General features: G+C 36.9%; 1 protein-coding gene across 2 annotated transcripts in view; it reads left to right on the top strand.

The window, feature by feature from the left end:
- Window positions 1-20,213, top strand: part of TATDN1 (TatD DNase domain containing 1) — a 37,148-nt gene that overhangs the window by 10,794 nt on the left and 6,141 nt on the right. Inside the window, exons 3-9 of one of the 2 annotated variants that reach the window (XM_065895256.1) lie at window positions 189-238; window positions 4,318-4,381; window positions 5,918-6,061; window positions 6,163-6,205; window positions 13,340-13,425; window positions 13,555-13,595; window positions 15,265-15,341. In XM_065895256.1, the coding sequence (XP_065751328.1) occupies window positions 189-238; window positions 4,318-4,381; window positions 5,918-6,061; window positions 6,163-6,205; window positions 13,340-13,425; window positions 13,555-13,595; window positions 15,265-15,341 (505 nt within the window). The remainder of the gene's footprint in view (window positions 1-188; window positions 239-4,317; window positions 4,382-5,917; window positions 6,062-6,162; window positions 6,206-13,339; window positions 13,426-13,554; window positions 13,596-15,264; window positions 15,342-20,213) is intronic. The other variant, XM_065895257.1, reaches the window with a different exon arrangement.

The following is a 20,213-nucleotide window of genomic DNA, read 5'->3' as shown; positions in this document are numbered from 1 at the left end:
ATGGGTTTCTTTTTTTTTTAAAGTATCGCTAGGTCTTTGCTTATATGATAAGCACTCATCAAATAGTATTGATTTGACTTCAGTAAATATGATTTTTCTATGTATTTTTCTTTCAATAAAGGATAACTAAATTATGGGTAAGTGAATTTTTAGTTACATTTTCTTAATGTGGGGTTCATCTTTTACAGATGACTTACGGGATGTAATAGAGAGAGCTGTTCAGATTGGTGTTAAAAAGGTAACATTTCATTTTTGTTATCCTTACGGGTTTTTTTTTTAAAAAAAACTAAATTTTGGTTAAAATACTGCAGAAAAGAAGAGAAAGCCAAACCACATTTAGCATTTTGTGATATGTATTGTCAACATGTAATATTAGCAAGTTAATGAAATAAAATATCAAAATATTCTGTTCTCAGGAACTTAAGTGACACAAACCTTGTGAGTGGATCTTCCATGTGATCAGAAGTGTAGTAATGGCCAAGTCTCCCTGGAAAAGTTTTTTAAAACCCATCTAAATTACCAGGCTTCTTAAGAGGCAACTGTTAGTAGATTTTGTAACAATTTAGCGTTTGTTAGAAGTAAGCAATCATCAAAAAGACATGTATCTAATCACCAAGTTTAGCTTTTATACTATGTATAACATTTCAAATAACTGAGAGAACACTTTAATTTTTATGGTGGTAATTTGATAGGAGAATTCCTACTACTTTTAGAGTGTTCTAAGCAAAAGAATTTTAGTTTGGTGTCAAATTTTTGAATAGATATTTCTTTTTAATCAGTATTTTTTTAAAGTAGCAAGCTAGCCCACACATGCACACAAGAAATAAGATTAAGTTCCAAAGGGGACTTCCGTGGTGGTCCAGTGGGTAAGACTGCACGCTTCCAAAGCAGGGGGCCTGGCTTCGATCCCTGGTCAGGGAACTAGATCCCACATGCAGCAACTAAACCCGCATGCCGCAACTAAGACCCAGCGCAGCCAAATAAATAAATATTTAAAAAAAAAAAAAAAAAAAAGATTAAGCTCCATAGTGTATCAGGGCGCTTAGTAGCTACTGTTTCTAAGTTAAATAAACCTCAGTTTTAAAAAGTGATACTCCTGGCTAAATGAGTTCTGCAGTCTCCAACTCTAAAACTGTATTAGTTATTATTCAGAAGTAGTAAGGATAAAAGTTACAACATAATTTCTCATTATGTGGTCATTCTTTGCTTGGTAAATCACTTTATAAAATGTTTTTCTGCAAACTCTGAAATACGAAGCTCCTAAATTTTGTCAGCTGAAAAAACTGCACAACCTAAAGGTTGAGAATTATGTTTTATTTGGCATACTTGCTGAATTACCAGGCTTCTTAAGAGGCAACTGGTAGTTGCCTAAATCCTCTCAGGTGGCTCTGAGGGACTGCTCCGAAGAGGTAAGGGAGGAGCCAGGATATATGGGAGTTTCGCCAAAAAAAAACCAAAACCACAACAAAAAAACAGGTAGTGGAACATCAAAAGATGACTCCTAATTAAAGAAAAAAAATCTCAAGTTAATGAATTTAGCACTTTTCTACATATGGGAAGATGCAAGAGTCTGGGCTCATTGAAATCATTCCTTTGATGTGCACCTTCACTGTCTAGAGCAAGTATCCTGTTTTTCGCCATCCTGATTCCCCTCAGGGTGCACAGTCTGAGGCGGCTGCAGTGGCTGAGCACTTGATGACCATAATATCCTTTGTTGACTGATATGGCAGGAGACATTTTTCGTAGACAGTTTTCGTGTGTCATCCATGAATAGTTTAATCTTAACATTTATAACACCCACATGGATTTAGGAATGATAGAACTGAAGAACTGAAATCAAATTTACTTGGACATGGTTCCAAATTGAAATTTAATCCAGTACCTTGTAGCTTTATGGTAGTGATTAAAAGCACAGTTACGGCATCACAAACCTTGGTTCCAGCCCCAGCTTCCTTCTTCAGAGCTTTGTAACCTATAACATCTCTCTAGACTTCAGTTTTCTCATCCCTAAATCAAGAATGATAATAATAGCTAATAAACAGAATTGTTGTGAAGATTAAATAAAATATAGGATGCAAAGCAGTTGATATTGTACCTGGCATAAAGTAAGCAACATTTATTATGTTTATAGTGGAAGCTGTCATTGTCGTCATCATCATCGTCGTCATCGTCGTAAACTGGGAGAGGAAAGTATATGTCCCCTAGTCTTGTCCTTACTTTTTCATCTATTTGGGAAAGTTACAGGTAAAATAAAAGGTAGATTTGATTACAAACTATTTTACATAATTGAATACTGGATGTGGGCACCTGATCCTTTTTTTAAAATTTTTATTGGCATACGGTTGATTTATAACATGTTTCAGGTGTACAGCAAAGTGAATCAGTTATACATATATCCACTCTTTTTTAGATTCTTTTCCCATATAGGACATTACAGAGTATTTTATTTTAATAATTTATTTTTGGCTGCGTTGGGTCTTCGTTGCTGTGTGCAGGCTTTCTCTAATTGTGGCGAGCGGGGGCTACTCTTCATTGTGGTGCATGGGCTTCTCATTGCAGTTGGTTCTCTTGTTGCGGAGCACGGGCTCTAGGCACGCAGGCTTCAGTAGTTGTGGCATGAGGGCTCAGTAGTTGTGGCTCGCGGGTTCTAGAGCGCAGGCTCAGTAGTGGCACACGGGGTTAGTGGCTCCGCGGCACGTGGGATCTTCTGGGACCAGGGATCGATCCTGTGTCTCCTGCATTGACAGGCGGATTCTTAACCACTGCACCACCAGGGAAGTCCCCACCTCATCCTTTATTAAAGAATTAGGTAGTGTTAGTAAACAATAGTTTTCTCAATATTTTTGTTAATAATATACTATGTTTTACAGGCAGAATAGATAGTGTCTATCATTTCAGAAGTTTATCACTCTGTGAAAATGTCTGTTTATCATTTGCACTATCTCCTGTGTTTTCTGTGTGTTCTATTTACGTGTGTACCTAGAATGAATTCTTCATTTTAGCTCAGTGAGTCTCTTGAAGTATGCTTTAAAAAATATACCTCAGTGTGTTTAAATCACTTCTTCAGAAGAATGTGCACTTAAGCAGCACTGCCTCAGTAGTCACCATCAACACATAGCTCTTTAGTGACATTTTCCCTTAAACAGGTTAGCAAAGATGCTGTTCTAACTGCAGTGGACTCTGATAGCTACCTCTGTAGAAGGGCTTCCTTGCCAAGAGCTATACATTTCCCTGCAAAGAATTTTATCAATATACATTAATCCAGTGATTGTCAAACTTGGCCTCAGAACTCCTTCATATTAAGATTATTGAGGACCCTAAAGAGCTCTTATGTGGGTTCTGTCTATTGATATATATTGTATTAGAGATTAAAACAGAAAAGTTTTAAATGCAGTTGTCTTTGAATAACACTGGTTTGAACTGTGAGTTCACTTAGACACAGATTTTTTTCCAGTAGTAAATACTACAGTATTACGTGGTCTGAGGTTGGGTGAATATGTAGATGTGGAACCCCTGATACAGAGGGCTGACTATAATTAATATACAGATTTTCAACGGCGCCCCTAACCTCCACATTGTTCAAGGGTCAACTGTATCTATATATTAATTCATTTTAAAACAGTAGACCATTATGTAAAATAAATAACATATTTTTATGACAAGTATTTTCTAAACCAAAAACATGTAGTGACATGAGTGGAATTTGTATTTTTTTTAATATCTTTTAAATGTCTGACTTAATAGAAGACTGCTGAGCTTTCATATCTGTTGCTGCAGTCTCTTGTGATGTTACACATCATGTAGCCTCTGGAATACGTGACTGCACACGCGTGACAGGTGAGAGTGAATAGGCAAATAACATCTTAGTATTATTATGATAATAGTTTTGACCTAACATATCCCCTGGAGAGTCCAGGACCACACCTGGAGAACTGTTTAGTCAACACTATTGAATCTCTAATTTAGATTAACAGAATTCTAAATTCAGAAGTTTTTAGTTATTCATTCTTTCCTAATGTGATCTCTGTCCTCAAGAAATTCGTGGTCTAATAGGAAAGACAGACATGTGAATACATTTTAGTAGGAGTCACAAATTCTTTGTAGTGTGTGTATGTGTGTGTGCGTGTGCGTGCGTGCACACGTGGAGAGGGTATTCAGGATCCACTCTGCACAGGAGGTGATCTTTTAGCTGAATTTTTAAAGGAGGGTTGGTATGTGATAGAGAGAGAAGCATTCTGGAAAAAAGCAGCAGGAAAGCACGTTTGGGAAACTGTGGTTGACACCCTGTTAAAGTGGACTTATTTCTTTCTGTTTCAGTTTGTGATTACAGGTGGAAATCTACAAGACAGTAAAGATGCACTGCATTTGGCACAGACAAATGGTATCCTCATATTACTTTTACCCCCCAAAATGTGAATTAAGTTATTTTGAAGAAGTCTTTCTGAGAACTGCCTCAGGTACAAATACTGTAGACACAACAGGAAGATAGACCAATTTCAGTGTGACATGATTAAGATGAAAAAATTGAAAGTGCCCATTGTTATATCAGATGCTTGATGAATGCTCTTGTATTTAATAAGGATTATTTTAAGATTTCAGTTAATGAGAATTAAGTTCACTAGGCATAAAATTTAACCTCAGATATTCCTGATGTAGAATTTTTGTGTATATGCCATAATGTGTTTAAGATATGAGTTGCTTTTTATTTGCTCTTTTTTAACTTAGGCTGTGAAAGATCATTTATCATTTATAAATATTTATAAATATTCATCATGCAGATCAGAGACACTGTGCAAGGCCCCAGGAATGCAAATAATAATATAATATATAATCCCTCATATGCTCACTTTATGTTCATATATTTGCATTTATTTAAAGTCTGTAAAGTTTTGGAGTTGATTCCTACAAGAATCCTAGTTACATAAAACACCTCCTTTACCTGGCATTCATGTACCTAACCTTTTTTTGGTTTGTTTTTTGCTGGGGAGCAGCAGGGAGCATACTTCATGTGCTAGACACTGAAGAATTAGGCATTCCATGTTATTTTTCAAAATACTGGTTTATTCATTAAAGGCTGTTTTTTATTGAAATCTTTCTAAAATGCATACTTCTCTTCAGGATCCACTGACACTTTTTCTTAGTGATTAAAGTCATAAAAATAATCATCTTCCCAGAAGCTTTTGATGTGTATAAGAATATTATCTTGCATACTTGTTATTCCCCAAACAGATATGCTTTTAAAAGTTCTCAGATCTCCATTGTCAACCCTTTTCCACTCTGCATATACCTGCTACCTCACTGCTTTAAAAGCTCCTTTTATGCATGAACATATTCGTGGGAGCCTGAGGAAGGCAACAGGTCTCTCCCATGGGTTCATCAGGTGCAAGCGCCTTAAGCTTCTTAAGCCCTTTTCAACCTCACACTTGTGTTCCATACAATTAAGATACCAAAGTACAGCCTCCAAATAAGTGAGCTTTATTTTCTATTAGAAAAGTGTATCCTACTTCCACCTCTGTTACCCTTTTTAAGGGAAAGGAATAATGCATTTTAACTGTTAATACATGAACCTGAGTCACATAAACAGTGAATATTAAAGATAAAATTGTAGAATGAAATGTCATTACCTAAGAAATTGTTTCATTTTCCATTCAAAAGGCTCAGTAAATACCAAACTTTGGAAGAGTTGAATTATTTTTACCAGTACATTAAGGCAATTTTCATATTCATGTCCTACTCTGTTAGTATTCCAAATATTCTTATGTGACTAACCCAGTGCAATTCTGGTAGTTTGACTAGTTTATGGGTATTGTTAAAAACTGACCAGTTGAAATTATTTGATATTATATCATTTTTGCATATTAAATATAAATATGAAAAAATATTTTGAAAATAATCCTAAGACATTATTTTGTGCTAGATATGTTTTTCAGTACAGTTGGGTGTCATCCTACAAGATGTGATGAATTTGAAAAGAATAACCCTGATCTTTACTTGATGGAGTTACTAAATCTCGCTGAAAACAACAAGGGGAAAGTTGTAGCAATAGGGGAATGTGGACTTGGTAAGTGCCAACTTATCCCGTTAGAGTGACTTTGTTTGAAAATAATTGATTTGTTGTGTACAAGTCATGAGTAATTATTGATTCTTTTTTATCTTTCAAAGATTTTGACCGACTGCAGTTTTGTCCTAAAGGTACTCAGCTCAAGTAAGGAAATTTGTTGTCTTTAGAAATTATCGTATTGTAAAATCTTAAGGGTGATTTTTAAGTAGATTTTATCAGTTCAGAATGTAGTTAGATTAAGCGTGAGGGTTTTTTTGTTTTTCCCTTTGTATATTAAAAGTTAAGTGAAACAAATTCCATGCGTACTTGAATGGAATTCATAAGGTATGGAAGCATATAGTTCCCTAATTGTTTAACCATTTAACTTGATTTTAATGGTAGAAACAGGGATGAGTTTACGTGATAGACTTTCGATTTTTGTTTGTTTAATAAGAGCATTCATACATGAACCATTCCAATAAAATGAATTAAATTCAGTTGTGGGGCATATGATTTAAGAGTAAAAGATATTATTAATAAAAAGAGATTATAGGATCAATCACCAAAGCTAGAAAAGCATATTTTACTCTTGCTGGGTGTTGAATATTGTCAGTTTGGAACCTGAGAATCCTTTCATAGGATCCATGTTGGGAGTGGTGGCTTCTGAGAAAACTCCAAGCTCACAAGCCTCAGAGACTTCTTACAACCCATTGCCTGTAGCTGTTAGTTGGAACTCCTGTCACCAGACTGGTGGGTAGTGTTGAAGGCTGAAAAGAAAAATTATGTTATAGGCTTAATTTAAGACATAAGTATTTTGTTGAATTTCAAAAACAGTGTATTAATTGTCAAGATGGTAAAACATTAAAATGAGTTTCTAAAGGAGGCTAATTTAGTTATTCATCTATTCAGCAAATATTTATGGAGTAATATGTGCTAGAAACTGCTGGGAACTCATAGTATACAAAACTATGAATAAGGTATAGTATCTGCTCCTGGAGCCATTTAAGAATAAACAACCCTCCATCCTGCTTAGTTTCTCATACATGAAAGAGGAGTCTGGATCAAATTCTCTTAAGATACCATCTAGCTGTCTCATAATATTTAATAATTAACTATTTCTTGTTATATGATCTTGATTAAGGCAGTGCTTGATGGCCTGAAGGGACTTTTTAAACCATACCTGCCAGAAGTGTACATCCTCCCACTCCCTCTCCTGCCCACACACGCAATCCCAGTGTGACTGGTCCAGGTGAAAGTGCCCCCAGTGAGGCGCAGATTGACCAGTGAGCCTGTCGTACCCTGGACTTCAGGGTCCAGAATTCCTGAAGGACCATAACCAAGTGACACAGGATGGGTTGGAGTAATGTTCTATGGACTCTTGCTTTCAGGCTTCACAGTTATAGAACCTTTCAGAGCTGTTTAGTTAGCAGCATATTATTTGCCGTGTTTTTCAGGGACATTCACGTGATTACTGGCAGGATTATTAAATCTCTGTACCCCTCTCGAATATCATGTAGGTCAGTTCACTTAACCTTAAAAGTTCACATATTCACATTTAAAAAGAGAAACAGTTGGCTGTAATACCTTCCTCGGTTAAGCCCACACATCTTAATTCCTCCACTTTCATGTCTGTTTTTGGCCAAGATGAGCCTCATGAGGCAAACATATGGTGTGGTGTGACCATCAGGGACAGTGGCAGAGTCCTCCATATGACTTTTCATCCAGATGACTTAAACTGATTCTAAAATGCAACTTAAATACTTTAAACCTGATCTGTGTGTGTGTTTAATGAAAACATTGATAGTATCAGCTCTCTTTTACTGCTCCATCATCTTCAGATCAGAACTTAAAACGATGTATATATAGCAGTATATAGTTTATGCTTCAACACACGTGCCAGTTGTCCAGATGTTGATCTGTAATAGAGTTGAACTCCATTGATTAAGTGAATGATTACCAAGTGTCTCCTCAGTCTGATACAAAGAATAAGTGCCTCTACAGATAAGAGAGGACATAAATAATTAAAATAGGTTGGAAAGTGCTATCAAAAAGGTATGTGAACAGCAGAGGGAAAGACTCACTTTCTGGGGGGAGTCAGAAGGCTTTGCTAAGGTGACGGGATGTGACCTAGGCCTCTTCCAGAACAGGTAAGGCTAAGGACGAATTAAAGTACAGTAGAAATTTTGAATAGATGGGCAGTTGAGTTTGAAATTTCATTTTATTATAGATCATCAAATGACTTAGTGAGTAAAAGAGTGACAAACCAGTAGTAATTGCATTTGGATTGTTGTTATGGAAACATATACCCATGTCTTCTACCTTTGCTCCCTCCTATCCTATAGCACGTATTAACAGCATCACCCCTATTCTCTGCCACACAGCACTCTGTACTTGTTTCAGCATTTCTCACATTGTAATAAAAGTGTTTGTGTTACCACGTCTGCTCCCACAACAAACTAGTGTCTCTGAGTTCTTCAAAGGCACAGACCAAGCCTTCCTCATGTTCTAGTTCCTATGGCGCCTAGCACAGTACTCTTAGCACATCGTAAATGTGTGCTGAATTTTTAATAATAAGGAAAGTGTCTTTGATTCCTGTAGAGCATGATGGTTAAAAAGCCTATAATTCAGCTTTTACTGTGGAGTCTATTGAAAGAATTTAGATTTTGGTCCGTGCTTATATATGCCAGTTGTCCATCTGAAACAATTAACTAGTGTGCAATTGTCATTTTTGTTTTACTTTTTAAGTAAAAACGTATAGTCAAAAAAGAGACCTGTGAGAAGAGAAGAATAGAAAATAAATTAGTATAATGGATTAGGAGGCAAGACCGAAAAAACACCCACTACTGTGCAAAGTATCTGAAAAATAATGGTAAGTAAAGGCAGTAGATGACGTAGTATGAAAAGATCTTGGGAATCAGCAGATCTTTGGGTTTGAATCATAACTGCCTTTTGGTACCTACATATTCCTTTGTAAATCTAAATTTCCTCATCTTCAAAATGGGGATAATACCGCCTGCCTTTCTTAACATTTAGTATGTAAAGCCATTGTGCCGTGCCCGGCACAGAGTCAGAGCTCCATAAATTGTGGCTGTTGTATTCTTAGAAATACTGCCAACCTAAAGGAGGCTACTGGCTATAGTTTCTGTGTGGGATTTTTGAAAAGTGCTTTTTAAAGAGCAAAAAGAGAAGAAAAGCAAGAAGACAAGGAAAAGACCTGATTTAGTTATGGAAAGGTTAGCCTTTCGGCATACCCTGTATTTTCAGTTTCTCTGCCTTGTGCTACTACACTCCTTTCCTTGTTGCAAGTTAGAGTTCTGTTCACTTGAGTGGGAGGCATTTGCTTTGGGCATTTTTCTTGGGGTTACTGCTGTGCAGGTCTTTTTCTTTTTTTTAGTCAGACATCAGACAAAATTTCAAAATAATCATTTGCGGATTTAGAAAACCTCAGAGATGATGGCAAGGAGCCTCAGTCTCTCCTCTGGCTTAGAGGAAGGAGTAACACTGGGTTCAGGTGCGCTGCTGGAACGCTTTGGGTCTTCTGGAGTTGCCTCAATCCAACTTACAGGCATTCCTCTGAGATATCGGGGGTTCAGTTCCAGACCATCTCAATAAAGCCAGTCACAGGAATGTTTTGGTTTCCCAGTGCATATAAAAGTTATGTTTATGCTATACTGTAGTCTGTTAAGTGTGTGATAGGATTATGTGTAAAAAAACAATGTACAGACTTTAATTAAAAAATACTTTATTGCTAAAAAAATGCTAACCATCATCAGAAACTTCAGCGAGTCAGTCTTTGTGCTGGTGGAGGGTCTTGCCTCAGTGTTGGTGGCTGCTGACTGATCAGGGTGGTGGTGCTGAAGCTGGGCTGGCGGCGGCAGTTTCTTACAATAAGACAGCAGTGAAGTTTGCTGCTTTGATTGACTCTTCCTATCATGAACTATTTCTCGGTAGCCCGCGATGATGTTTGATAGCATTTTACCCACAGTAGAACTTCTTTCAAAATTGGAGTCAGTCCTCTCAAACCCTGCCACTGCTTCATCAACTAAGTTTGTCATGTCATTTCAACAGTCTTCACAGTATTTTCACCAGGAGTAGATTCCATCTCAAGAACCCACTTTCTCTGCTCATCCATAAAAAGAAACTTCTCATTCCTTAAAAGTTTTATCATGAGATTGCAGCAATTCAGTCCCATCTTCAGGCTCCACTTCTAATTCTAGTTCTCTTGCTGTTTCCATCACAGTAAGGCTGTTTCGCTTTCTTATCATTTGTGTGTTCACGGGAGTAGCACTTTGAATTTTGTTTCGGAACTTTAACTTTGCATTCACAACTTGGCTGACTGGCTCAAGAGGCCTAGCTTTTGGCCTGTCTTGGCTTTAAACATGCCTTCCTCACTAAGCTTAAACATTTCTAGCTTTTGATTTAAAGTGTGAGACATGAAACGCTTCCTTTAACTTGAACACTTAGAGGCAATTCATTGTAGTGTTATTAGTTCCTTAATTTCAATGCTGCTGTATCTCAGGGAATAGAGAGGCCCAAGGAGAGGAAGAGATACCAGGGAACACGCTGGTACGTCAGAACACACAGAATATTTGTTAAGTTCGCTGTCTGGTATGGGCAAGGTTTGTGGCTCTCCAAAACAATTGCTATAGTAACATCAAGGACCACTGATCACAGATACAATAATGAAAATACAGTAATACAATACAAATGCAATAATGAAAAAGTTTGAAATATTGCAAGACTTGCCAAAACGTGACAGAGAGACACAAAATGAGCGAATGCTGTTGGAAAAATGGCGCCGATAGACTTGCTTCACGTAGAGTTGCCACAGATCTTCAATTTGTAAAAACAAACAAAAAAACAGTATCCAAGAAGCTCAGTAAAACAAGGTATGCCTGTAATAACAGCTGGTACTCTGAAGTTGAACTTTTCAAGCCCTGACCTTAGCTATTGTTGACCCTAAAATGTAAGAAGCAGTAATATTTACAATCAGAAGCAAATTACAGCTTTGCTAAAGTAAGCAAATCTAACTCAAAGAATGATTCTCATTTATGAATTTTTAAAAATCTTAAAAGAAGCAGAGAAGTCTCTTAATAGGTGCCACTGGACTTCCCTGATGGCGCAGTGGTTAAGAATCCACCTGCCAGTGCAGGGGACACGGGTTCAAACCCTGGTCCAGGAAATTCCCACATGCCTCGGAGCAGCTAAGCCCGTGCGTCACAACTACTGAGCCTGCGCCCAGAGCCTGCGTGCCACAACCACTGAGCCCGAGTGCCACGCGCCTAGAGCCCGTGTTCTGCCGCAACAGAAGCCACTGCAATGAGAAGCCCGCACACCGCAACGAAGAGTAGCCCCCGCTCGCCGCAACTAGAGAAAGCCTGTGTGCAGCAACAAAGACCCAATGCAGCCATAAATAAATAAATAGATAAATAATAAATAAATCAATAAATATTCTTTTAAAAACACCTGAGTTAAAAAAAATATAGGTGCCACTTCCTGCCCTTTAGCTTCTGTTTTTATTCCTAGTTACCGTAGTGGGTTGTTTTTTCTTTAAAGACCCTAGTCATTTGATGTTAAGTACCAATTATCCTCAATTTGTATTATTGGGAATGATTTTTTAACCACATGGTTTTCTTATGATACCTAGCTGGCTTGAGCACGTCAACCTTTTCTTTTCTCATATAAAATTCTGTAAGCACATTGCTTGGGTATCTGTTATTTTCATAAATTGTACTTTTGCCTACTTTGCGATAGGAAGGCTTATTTCCAAGCTGATCATTAGATTCTGTACATCTGTGGCTTGGTTGTATGGCTGTGTGTAGCCAGAAGCCAAATACAGAGTAAAGTTTACATGATGACTGGAGAGCACTTAACTGCTGACATTTGAATTACTTTAGAGGTTATGAAAATAGTGACCAGTAGTAATTATTAAAATATTTTGTCCCAGTGTTCGTTTATATTTCCTACACTGTGAAGTTTCAGCACCATGCTAACTAAAAATATTTTTGCTAATTCTAGTCCAGCAGAATCTGAAAAAAAAAATTGGATAATAAAGACATAGACCACCAATTTTAGGATGACTATTTCTTTGAGAAGTACATTTCTATTTCTAATTTTAAAATGTAGCATTTTCAAGAGTTTTACAAAGGGGGTACTCTTAGGAAAATAGTTGTCCGGCACTTCAAGGAGACAAGATATAGGAAAACACAGCAAAAGAGTTTTAAGTTATACACGGAGAAATTGTTCCCCCAAATTAGGGGCCTAGAAGAGTTAAACCCCTTAAGAAAATAATATGACACCTATTGTCTGTAACTCCTGGTTTAGCTTAAACTACATGACCATTAATGAGAATGAGAGAGAACACTGCTGAAATGAAGACACACAGAACTCCCACCCTGTCATGTCCTCTGGATATTGTCCTTAAATGCTGGGACCAGGAAGAGGCTTCTTGAAAGCCTCTTGTGTGTTGTGATCTTGGACAAGGTCTTACACCCCTCTGACACCAGCTCTTGTCCTATTTATCCTAGGGTTATTTTGAGGATTAGATGAGAGACAATGGTATAAGGCACTTAAAACTCTTTTTATAAAGTACTCTAAAATGTTCAGGACTGTCATTTTATCGTGTAATTTTCATTTTTCTGAAAAATAGAGTATTTCAGTTTTTGTGCTCATTTGTTTCATAAATTCTTTGTGTTTAGTTTTTAAGGGAATCCTTTTTGCTCAGTGGCAATAACTCCTTGTATAACAGCACATAGAAAACACTGAGTAGAAGTGGCTTCTCACTGGAGTGAGTTGATGCCCACTGGTGGTGCTCAGCCAGCTCTCGGGACAAGGGGCTGGCCATGTCTTTTCGGCCACCAACACATGCTTCGGGGAAGGGATCCCACGGGTGATAGGAGGGTGTCCACTTCATTTGTTGGGATTTAGTCAGAAAGCTAGTTAAAAGTAATTATTTGGGGGAACAGTCTCCATCACTGTAAACTTAAACCTTACAGCTCTTTACTTCTAGCGATCAATGGTAAAGTGCTACCTAGTTTACCTGGCAGTTACAATGGAAAAACTAACAAACATTTCTGAAAATAATTTTGTAATCCCAGAAAATGAAGTAACCCTTTCAGGAAGTTTTTATGAAAGCTTTTGGCTAGGCCTGATGTGTTTTAAATGCCTGAATTCACTATTTCTGTTCTATCATTTCTAGAGAATAAAAGACCTTTAACTTAAAAAAAAATCATTTGACAATTATTTTTCTCATGCTAAACTAAAATTTTTAATGAGGAAATTTTTTTTTCCATTTTGCAGATATTTTGAAAAACAGTTTGAACTGTCAGAACAAACAAAATTACCAATGTTTCTTCATTGTCGGAACTCACATGCTGAATTTTTGGGTGAGTTAAAGCTAAAATCTCATTTAAAATTTAAGAATTTGCAGATATCAAGCTATTTGCTAAAGCTAAAATCTCATTTAAAATTTAAGAATTTGCAGAGATCAAGTTGTTTCTGTTTTAAATTCACAGACATAATGAGAAGGAATAGAGATCGGTGTGTAGGTGGAGTGGTAAGTATAGAAACTGCTTTTAATAAATGATGTTGGCCTCTATAAAGTGATTCAGATGTCAGCAATAAAGTTACGAAGGTTCTGCTCTCTCTTATTAGAAGGGCATATAAATTTACTGTTAAATCTATAGATCAGATATGGTACAAACATAAACCACACTATTTTAGTTACATTTACTTTGTTCAGAGTACAAGAATGAGTGCAGAATTCTGTTCACAAGAAAGCCCCGTGAATTTAGTCCTGCACATTGTAATAGTCTGCATGATCTTCTTTTTCTCCGCTTCTTCCATCAGCCGTTCTTTAGTGTTCTTCAATTTAAATTTTGAGCAAAATATAAATGAAATTTAATAATATTTTAAAATATTTTAGCACTCTTTTCAGGTTTGCCTTCTTAATTTCTTGTCAACTGTATTTATTTACTATTACCACTCTGATTAGAGACACATTCTCATTTCTGTAGTTTGCTTCTGCTCGAAACACTTCTCTATGGTCATTTCAGTCATTAGCCTTGAGAAAGTTCCATAAATAGTATCTGTGTATCACTTAGCTTGGGTATCCATAGCAGTGATTTTTAATTTTTTTTTTTGGATCATGGACTCCTTTGAAAATCTGCCTCAGAAAAATGCTCATATGTACAATTTTCACATGTAATTTTAGGAGAGACTCACTGGTCTCTAGCAAAAAAGCTGTTATCCACATGTAAGTGGACTTTCTCAGTTCAGGCCTGTGTTGTTAAAGGGTCAGCTGTAGTTTAAAAAGCTTAACAGCAACAACAAATCCAACCTAAATGTTTGACTTTTATCAAAAGAAAATTGCCAAATAATTAATAACTAATTTTCTAAAATGGTTTATGAGGGTCGTATTTAAAATTATCTTATATTGATGGAGGCTGTGTTTTCTTTCTAGTCAGCTGGAAGTGCTGAGGGGAAGAACAAACCCTTTTGAGCAGCTGTGTAACAGTTATTTTTGAGAAACATGTTACCCACAGTGTATTCAGACTCTCTGGATGCTATATTAACGTGACTTCACTTGTTAGGTGTGTTTAAAGGAGTCTTGTCACTTATGATTACATAAATACATCTGAAGTGTGAAAATCTTTGCTTTAACTCCTTTATCTTTGAAGGAGAAAAATTCCATCTCAACCCTTTTTGCTTGCTGAGCTGATATTATTGACTGTATAACAATTTACAGTTTCTAAGCAATGTTCTTACAATCTCTTTATACATCTTAAATTTTTCTCTTAAAATTCACTTCTCTCCTAGAAAAAAAAAAGCATCCTGTAACAAAAAAATTGAACATTTAAAAATATTTTTTAAATAGTCTTGTAACATTTTTACCTTTTCCTCATGCTTTTGCCTAGAATGTGGCTCTCTCCTCCAGTCCCCTTTCCTGGAGGTACAGCAGTAGTGCTGGTGCAGAGACCTCAGCACAGCCACAGACAGAAATTCTAGGCAGCCGTCTCCTTCTTGCCTTATCACATTGGAGATGATGACAGGTTATAATTGTGAAATTTGATTTGAAAATAAAAATTGTAGGGGCCACATTTGAAACCCCATGTTCAAAAAACCCCTACTGCGTTTGTATTTTTGCTTAGACAGTCCTATTAATGTTATTTAGAATTTTAAAGAAAATTAATTATTATAATAAAATTATGCCTTCATGCCCTTAGGTGCATTCATTTGACGGTACCAAGGAAGCAGCAGCTGCTTTGATGGACTTGGGTCTCTACATAGGATTTAATGGTTGGTAGGTCCTTGAGTTTTTTGGTTTTCGTTTTTTTAACTTTTATAATTAAGCAGATTCCTTAAATTGTTTTATAGGGAATTACTGATAAAGATTTAAATTTGTTTTTATTAAAATTTATGTGTTTTGCATTGACCTTGGTCTGTGAATTTTCGTGATAAATGTAAGAAATTAAACAGTATGTTACTATTACAAATTAAAGCTTGAAAGCTATAAACTGCTATCCTGTGTTCCAGTGATGGAAAACAATTTTCTGTTGAGGTTAGCAGGTACCTTTCTCTAGCAATGCAGTTTATTCTTGGATCAGTTTATCCCTTTAAAACATATGTGTTCACAGCATTGCATATACATATACACAAGTGCTGTCCACCTATGGGGGAAAGGTCATACTATGACATAATCGTCTTCTGTATCTCTGTAGGCCAAGAAGCTGAGGCTCAGAGAAGTTAAGAAACAGGTGTAAAGTCACTCAAAGTGTGAGAACCTGTATCCTCTTCCTCACTTGGTGACCTTCCTGCTGTTATACACACTAAACCTCATGCACCCAGTACAGTCTGCTAGCACAGCTGGGTCCCTGGGTTCATTTTCTTCCAAATAATTTGGTGAGCTTCTACCAGTGTCTTTCCTCAGGTTATCAGTGTAGCTCGTGAAATAAACTGCAAAATAAATTGCAAAAAGTAAGACTTCCTTTCCCTCTTCAGTGTTTCATTTCCTTAAAATCACTACTTTTCCAAGTACTTTTATTTTTATTTTTATTTTTTTTTAATTTAATTTAATTTAATTTTATTTTTTTACTAAACTCTACTTCGGAATATAGAATCATGAAATTAATTATTTGCTATAGAGTTCAGACTTATTTAAATGTTCTAGATGCTTCTTTCATATTTTAAATAAATTGATGATTTAATTAATTTATATATTAATATGGAAATAATGCATGCATAAAGTAGTATTAAAAGACTTATAAGCACAGTCTCCCAGCATGCCATCTACCCCAAGTTAATTTTTCCAGAGCCAACCACTTTACTCTTTATCACCTTGTATCTAAATATTACATATATGCTATTAACTCTTAATTCATTCCCTTTGTCTATTCCCATTAAGGTGTTTGAGCACTTTAGTTCTTTATCCAATACTGCCCCCCCACCTCCATTATTTCCTCTATAGCCCTCTCAATGTAGTTATTTGAGAATTTTTGGTTATATGCATATTACGTGTTTTCATTATTATGTCTGTGTAAAATATTGTTGACTGCTGAACCATGTGATGTACCACTTTTTCATTTTCCTGGAGTAACTTTCCTCATATTTTTATTTACTTGGCTTTCTTCAAAACTTGAAGCCTTCTTCACACTTTTCAACAACTCTGTAAAATGCTTTTTTCTATTTTTCCACATAAGGAAACCTGTGTGGATAATCAGATAATTCGTTAGTTCCTGACCCTTCTATCTTTCTGCTACAGTTTGGACTAGTGTCTTTTCTGTGACAGAACTCCTATTTTTAAATCCCATGTATTCTATTTTGTTTTGATGGAACACATGTTTGCAAATGAATTAATTCTCTTCATCTTGAAAGTTTACCTGGATAGTCAATGAAAGGGGAAAAAAGGAAAACATACTTTTCTAGGCATAAAATTCTAGATTAGAGATCATTTTCACTGAGGATTTACAATATCCCAGTTCTAGGTTCCAGTCTCTATTCTGTTTCCCAGTACATTACCTGTGACATACTTCTTTCCCTGTGGAATATTTTAGTTATTTATCTCTGGTATTATCAAAACGTGCAAAGGTGTTTTGATGGTTTTTTGTCATTCTCCACTGGACCCTTCCAGCTAGAGGCTCATCTTTGTCAGGCCTGAGAAGTTTTCTCAATTTTTTTTTTTTCTATTCTTTCTTTGGACCTCCCAGGCTGATACTCTGATCTCATTTTTTTAAATTATTTATTTATTGATTGATTTTTGGCTGTGTTGGGTCTTTGTTGCAATGCGTGGGCTTTCTCTAGTTGCGGCGAGCAGGGCTGCTCTTCATTGCGGTGCGTGGGTTTCTTATTGCTGTGGCTTCTCTTGTTGCAGAGCACAGGCCCTAGGCGCACGGGCTTCAGTAGTTGCACCACGTGGGCTCAGTAGTTGTGGCTCACGGGCTCTAGAGCGCAGGCTCAGTAGCTGTGGCGCACGGGCTTAGTTGCTCCATGGCATGTGGGATCTTCCTGGACAAGGGCTCTAACACATGTCCCCTGCATTGGCAGGCAGATTCTTAACCACTGCGCCACCAGGGAAGTCCCTGATCTCATTTTTTTATTCTACAATTTCTATCTAATTTTTTTCCTCCTCTCAAACAAGTGCTTTATTTTTCAACCTTTTTTTTTTTTGGCTGTACCACACCGCTTGCAGGATTTTAGTTCCCCGAACAGGGATCAAACCTGTGCTCCCTGCAGTGGAAGCCTGGAGTCCTAACCACTGGACTGCCAGGGAATTCCCTTTTTCAGCTTTTTAAGGAAACTTACTTAAGCTTTTGTTTTCAGTCTCTGAAAGCTCTCGTTTTTTTTCCTACCATATTCTTGTTTGGTAGATGCAGCATCTTCCCATCTCTCTAAAGATGTGTTTTATATATATATGCCATTTAATGCTTTTATTTCCTCTGAGTTCCTTTTCCTCTTTGTTTTGGTCTCTGTCATGACAGGGGCTTTCTTCAAATGTCAGGCAGTTCTTTGCTGTATATTTTAAGAGTGAAGGGGGAAAAGCTGTTGGAAGCTCCGTGGGGAGATAGCCCATCAATTGCAGGCCCACAGATGGCCAACTGACTTTCTCGCCGGGGAATCCTTAGTGTCAGCTTGTCAAGATCTTCCTCTGGGTTTGTTCAGTTTCTCCAGAGAGGGCTCCTCTGATCCCTGGTGGGAAAATGGGATGAGAATTCATAAACATACCTATGTTCTGGAGCAGGATGGTGCTGGAGAGGGGATGTCTCTGTTCAGTAAGCAGTCAGTCTCCATTTCTAGTCCATGCCTCACCCTGCCCTCCTCCGTGCTGCTTGTCTTCCAGTCCAGAGACGGCACACATCTCTCTCTCTGTCTCTGCCTCTCTCTCTCGGGCCAGGGTATAGGGCAGTTGTCATCTCTGCACCAATTTATTGGAAAGTAATCTGAGAATCCCATCTTCTCTTTACCCTGATTTTCAAGCAATCCCCATTTCAGTCCTCTGCCCTACCCCATCCTTTCTAGGTACCTAGTTCTTCCAGTTCTTAGAACTTCCTTGGGAGAATTGGTTGGCTTATCTTCAGTATCTCTCTACAGGCACATAGCACTTAAGTCACTTAACACGTAAACATAGATCGTTTACCACTTCTCTACTTTCTGCCTTATATTTTGTGATGAGGAGTTAGAAATGTCTCCTAGTTTCATCAAAATATGCTGTTTCTTCTTATTTGGGGATGATTTTCAAGAGAAGGGGGTAGAGACCTTTATTTCACAAACTTGAACTGTACGTCTGTCTTAGAGGTTTCTAAGTGATCTTGAGTTTATAAAGACTTGGCTTTAAGCTAATTACTTGAGATTTTTTTTCTCCTACGTTAACTCAGAATTAATGGGTCAGTAGTTTATTTAGTCGAAGTCAATATTTCTGTTCTTCTTTTGAAATTCAGTTTAGAGTAGTCTTAATCTGAGTTTCTGGGCTATGGTAATTTAATCTGTTTACATTATGATATAGTCTTTGGTTTCTAAAGATTAAATTAGAATTTTTCCCCCCAAGAAAATGGGAAGGTTTCAAATTTGACCATAGAATTATGCACATGCTCTTCCTTAAATGGGAAACCTTAATAGAGATTCTGGCTTTGATTAAAAATATTTCTTCTGATAGTATATAGTTCTGTATTTAGATGTTTTTTTAACTGATGTGTAGTTTATTTAAATATTGTTTCAAGTGTACAGCAAAGTGATTCAGTTATACATCTTTTCCATTACAGTTTATGACAAGATATTGAATACAGTTCCCCGTGCTACACAGCAAATCCTTCTCGTTTGTCTATTTATATATGGTAGTGTACATCTGTTAATACCATACTCCCAGTTTATCCCTCCCCGCCTCCCTTTCCCCTTTGGTAACCGTAAGTTTGTTTTCTATGTCTGTGTAGATCAGTTTTTACAAGCATTAATATATGTAGGAAAAGAGTGAATCAGACAATTTGTTTTCATGAGATTAAAAATATGCAAATACTCCAAAAATTTGGTCATGTTTTAAATTTAGTATCCATATCAAATATATCAGCATATTTTAGAAAATATATTGACCAAGTATTAAGCTGGCTGAAAATAAGAATTTTGTTTTTTTCTAGAGAATACTAACAAAAGGCTGGTACTTACGATAAACCAGACACACATTTCCCTCCTACCCCTCCTAAAATGCTGCTAAAAAAAAATTATATTCAAAAAGGAAAAGTAAAGAAAAAAAGGCCAAAGTTTTGCTAATGGAGAAATGTTTTGTAGATTTCTGTAAGACAGATTAAATTGGAAGAGAAAACTTAGACGACTGTACCACTAAAGGGCCTCAGAGGAGATGGGAGCAGGTGTAGCAGACAGAATCCCAGAAAGGCTTCAGGCTTAGAATGGCGACCAAAACAGGGTGATTGAAGGCCTATATAGAGAAAGATACCAATCCCCATATCCACTCCCATGCACAGAGTACAGAAGCAGCAAGCATTTATACTCAGGGGGAAAAGTAATTTTTTCTCAAGAAAACTGAACAAACTGGATTATTGAGGACTAAGACTTGGAATGCTTATGTCGATCCCAGAGGAAAGCATTCAGTGGGTGGGACGGGATCATCCAGGATTTGATAATTGATGGGGCTATAGGTAATAGATACATGGAGAAGGGGGTGCTGTGT

Source organism: Phocoena phocoena, chromosome 17 (genome assembly GCF_963924675.1).
Source record: "Phocoena phocoena chromosome 17, mPhoPho1.1, whole genome shotgun sequence".
Taxonomy (NCBI): Eukaryota; Metazoa; Chordata; class Mammalia; order Artiodactyla; family Phocoenidae; genus Phocoena; species Phocoena phocoena.
This window is presented reverse-complemented; position numbering and strand designations above follow the sequence as displayed.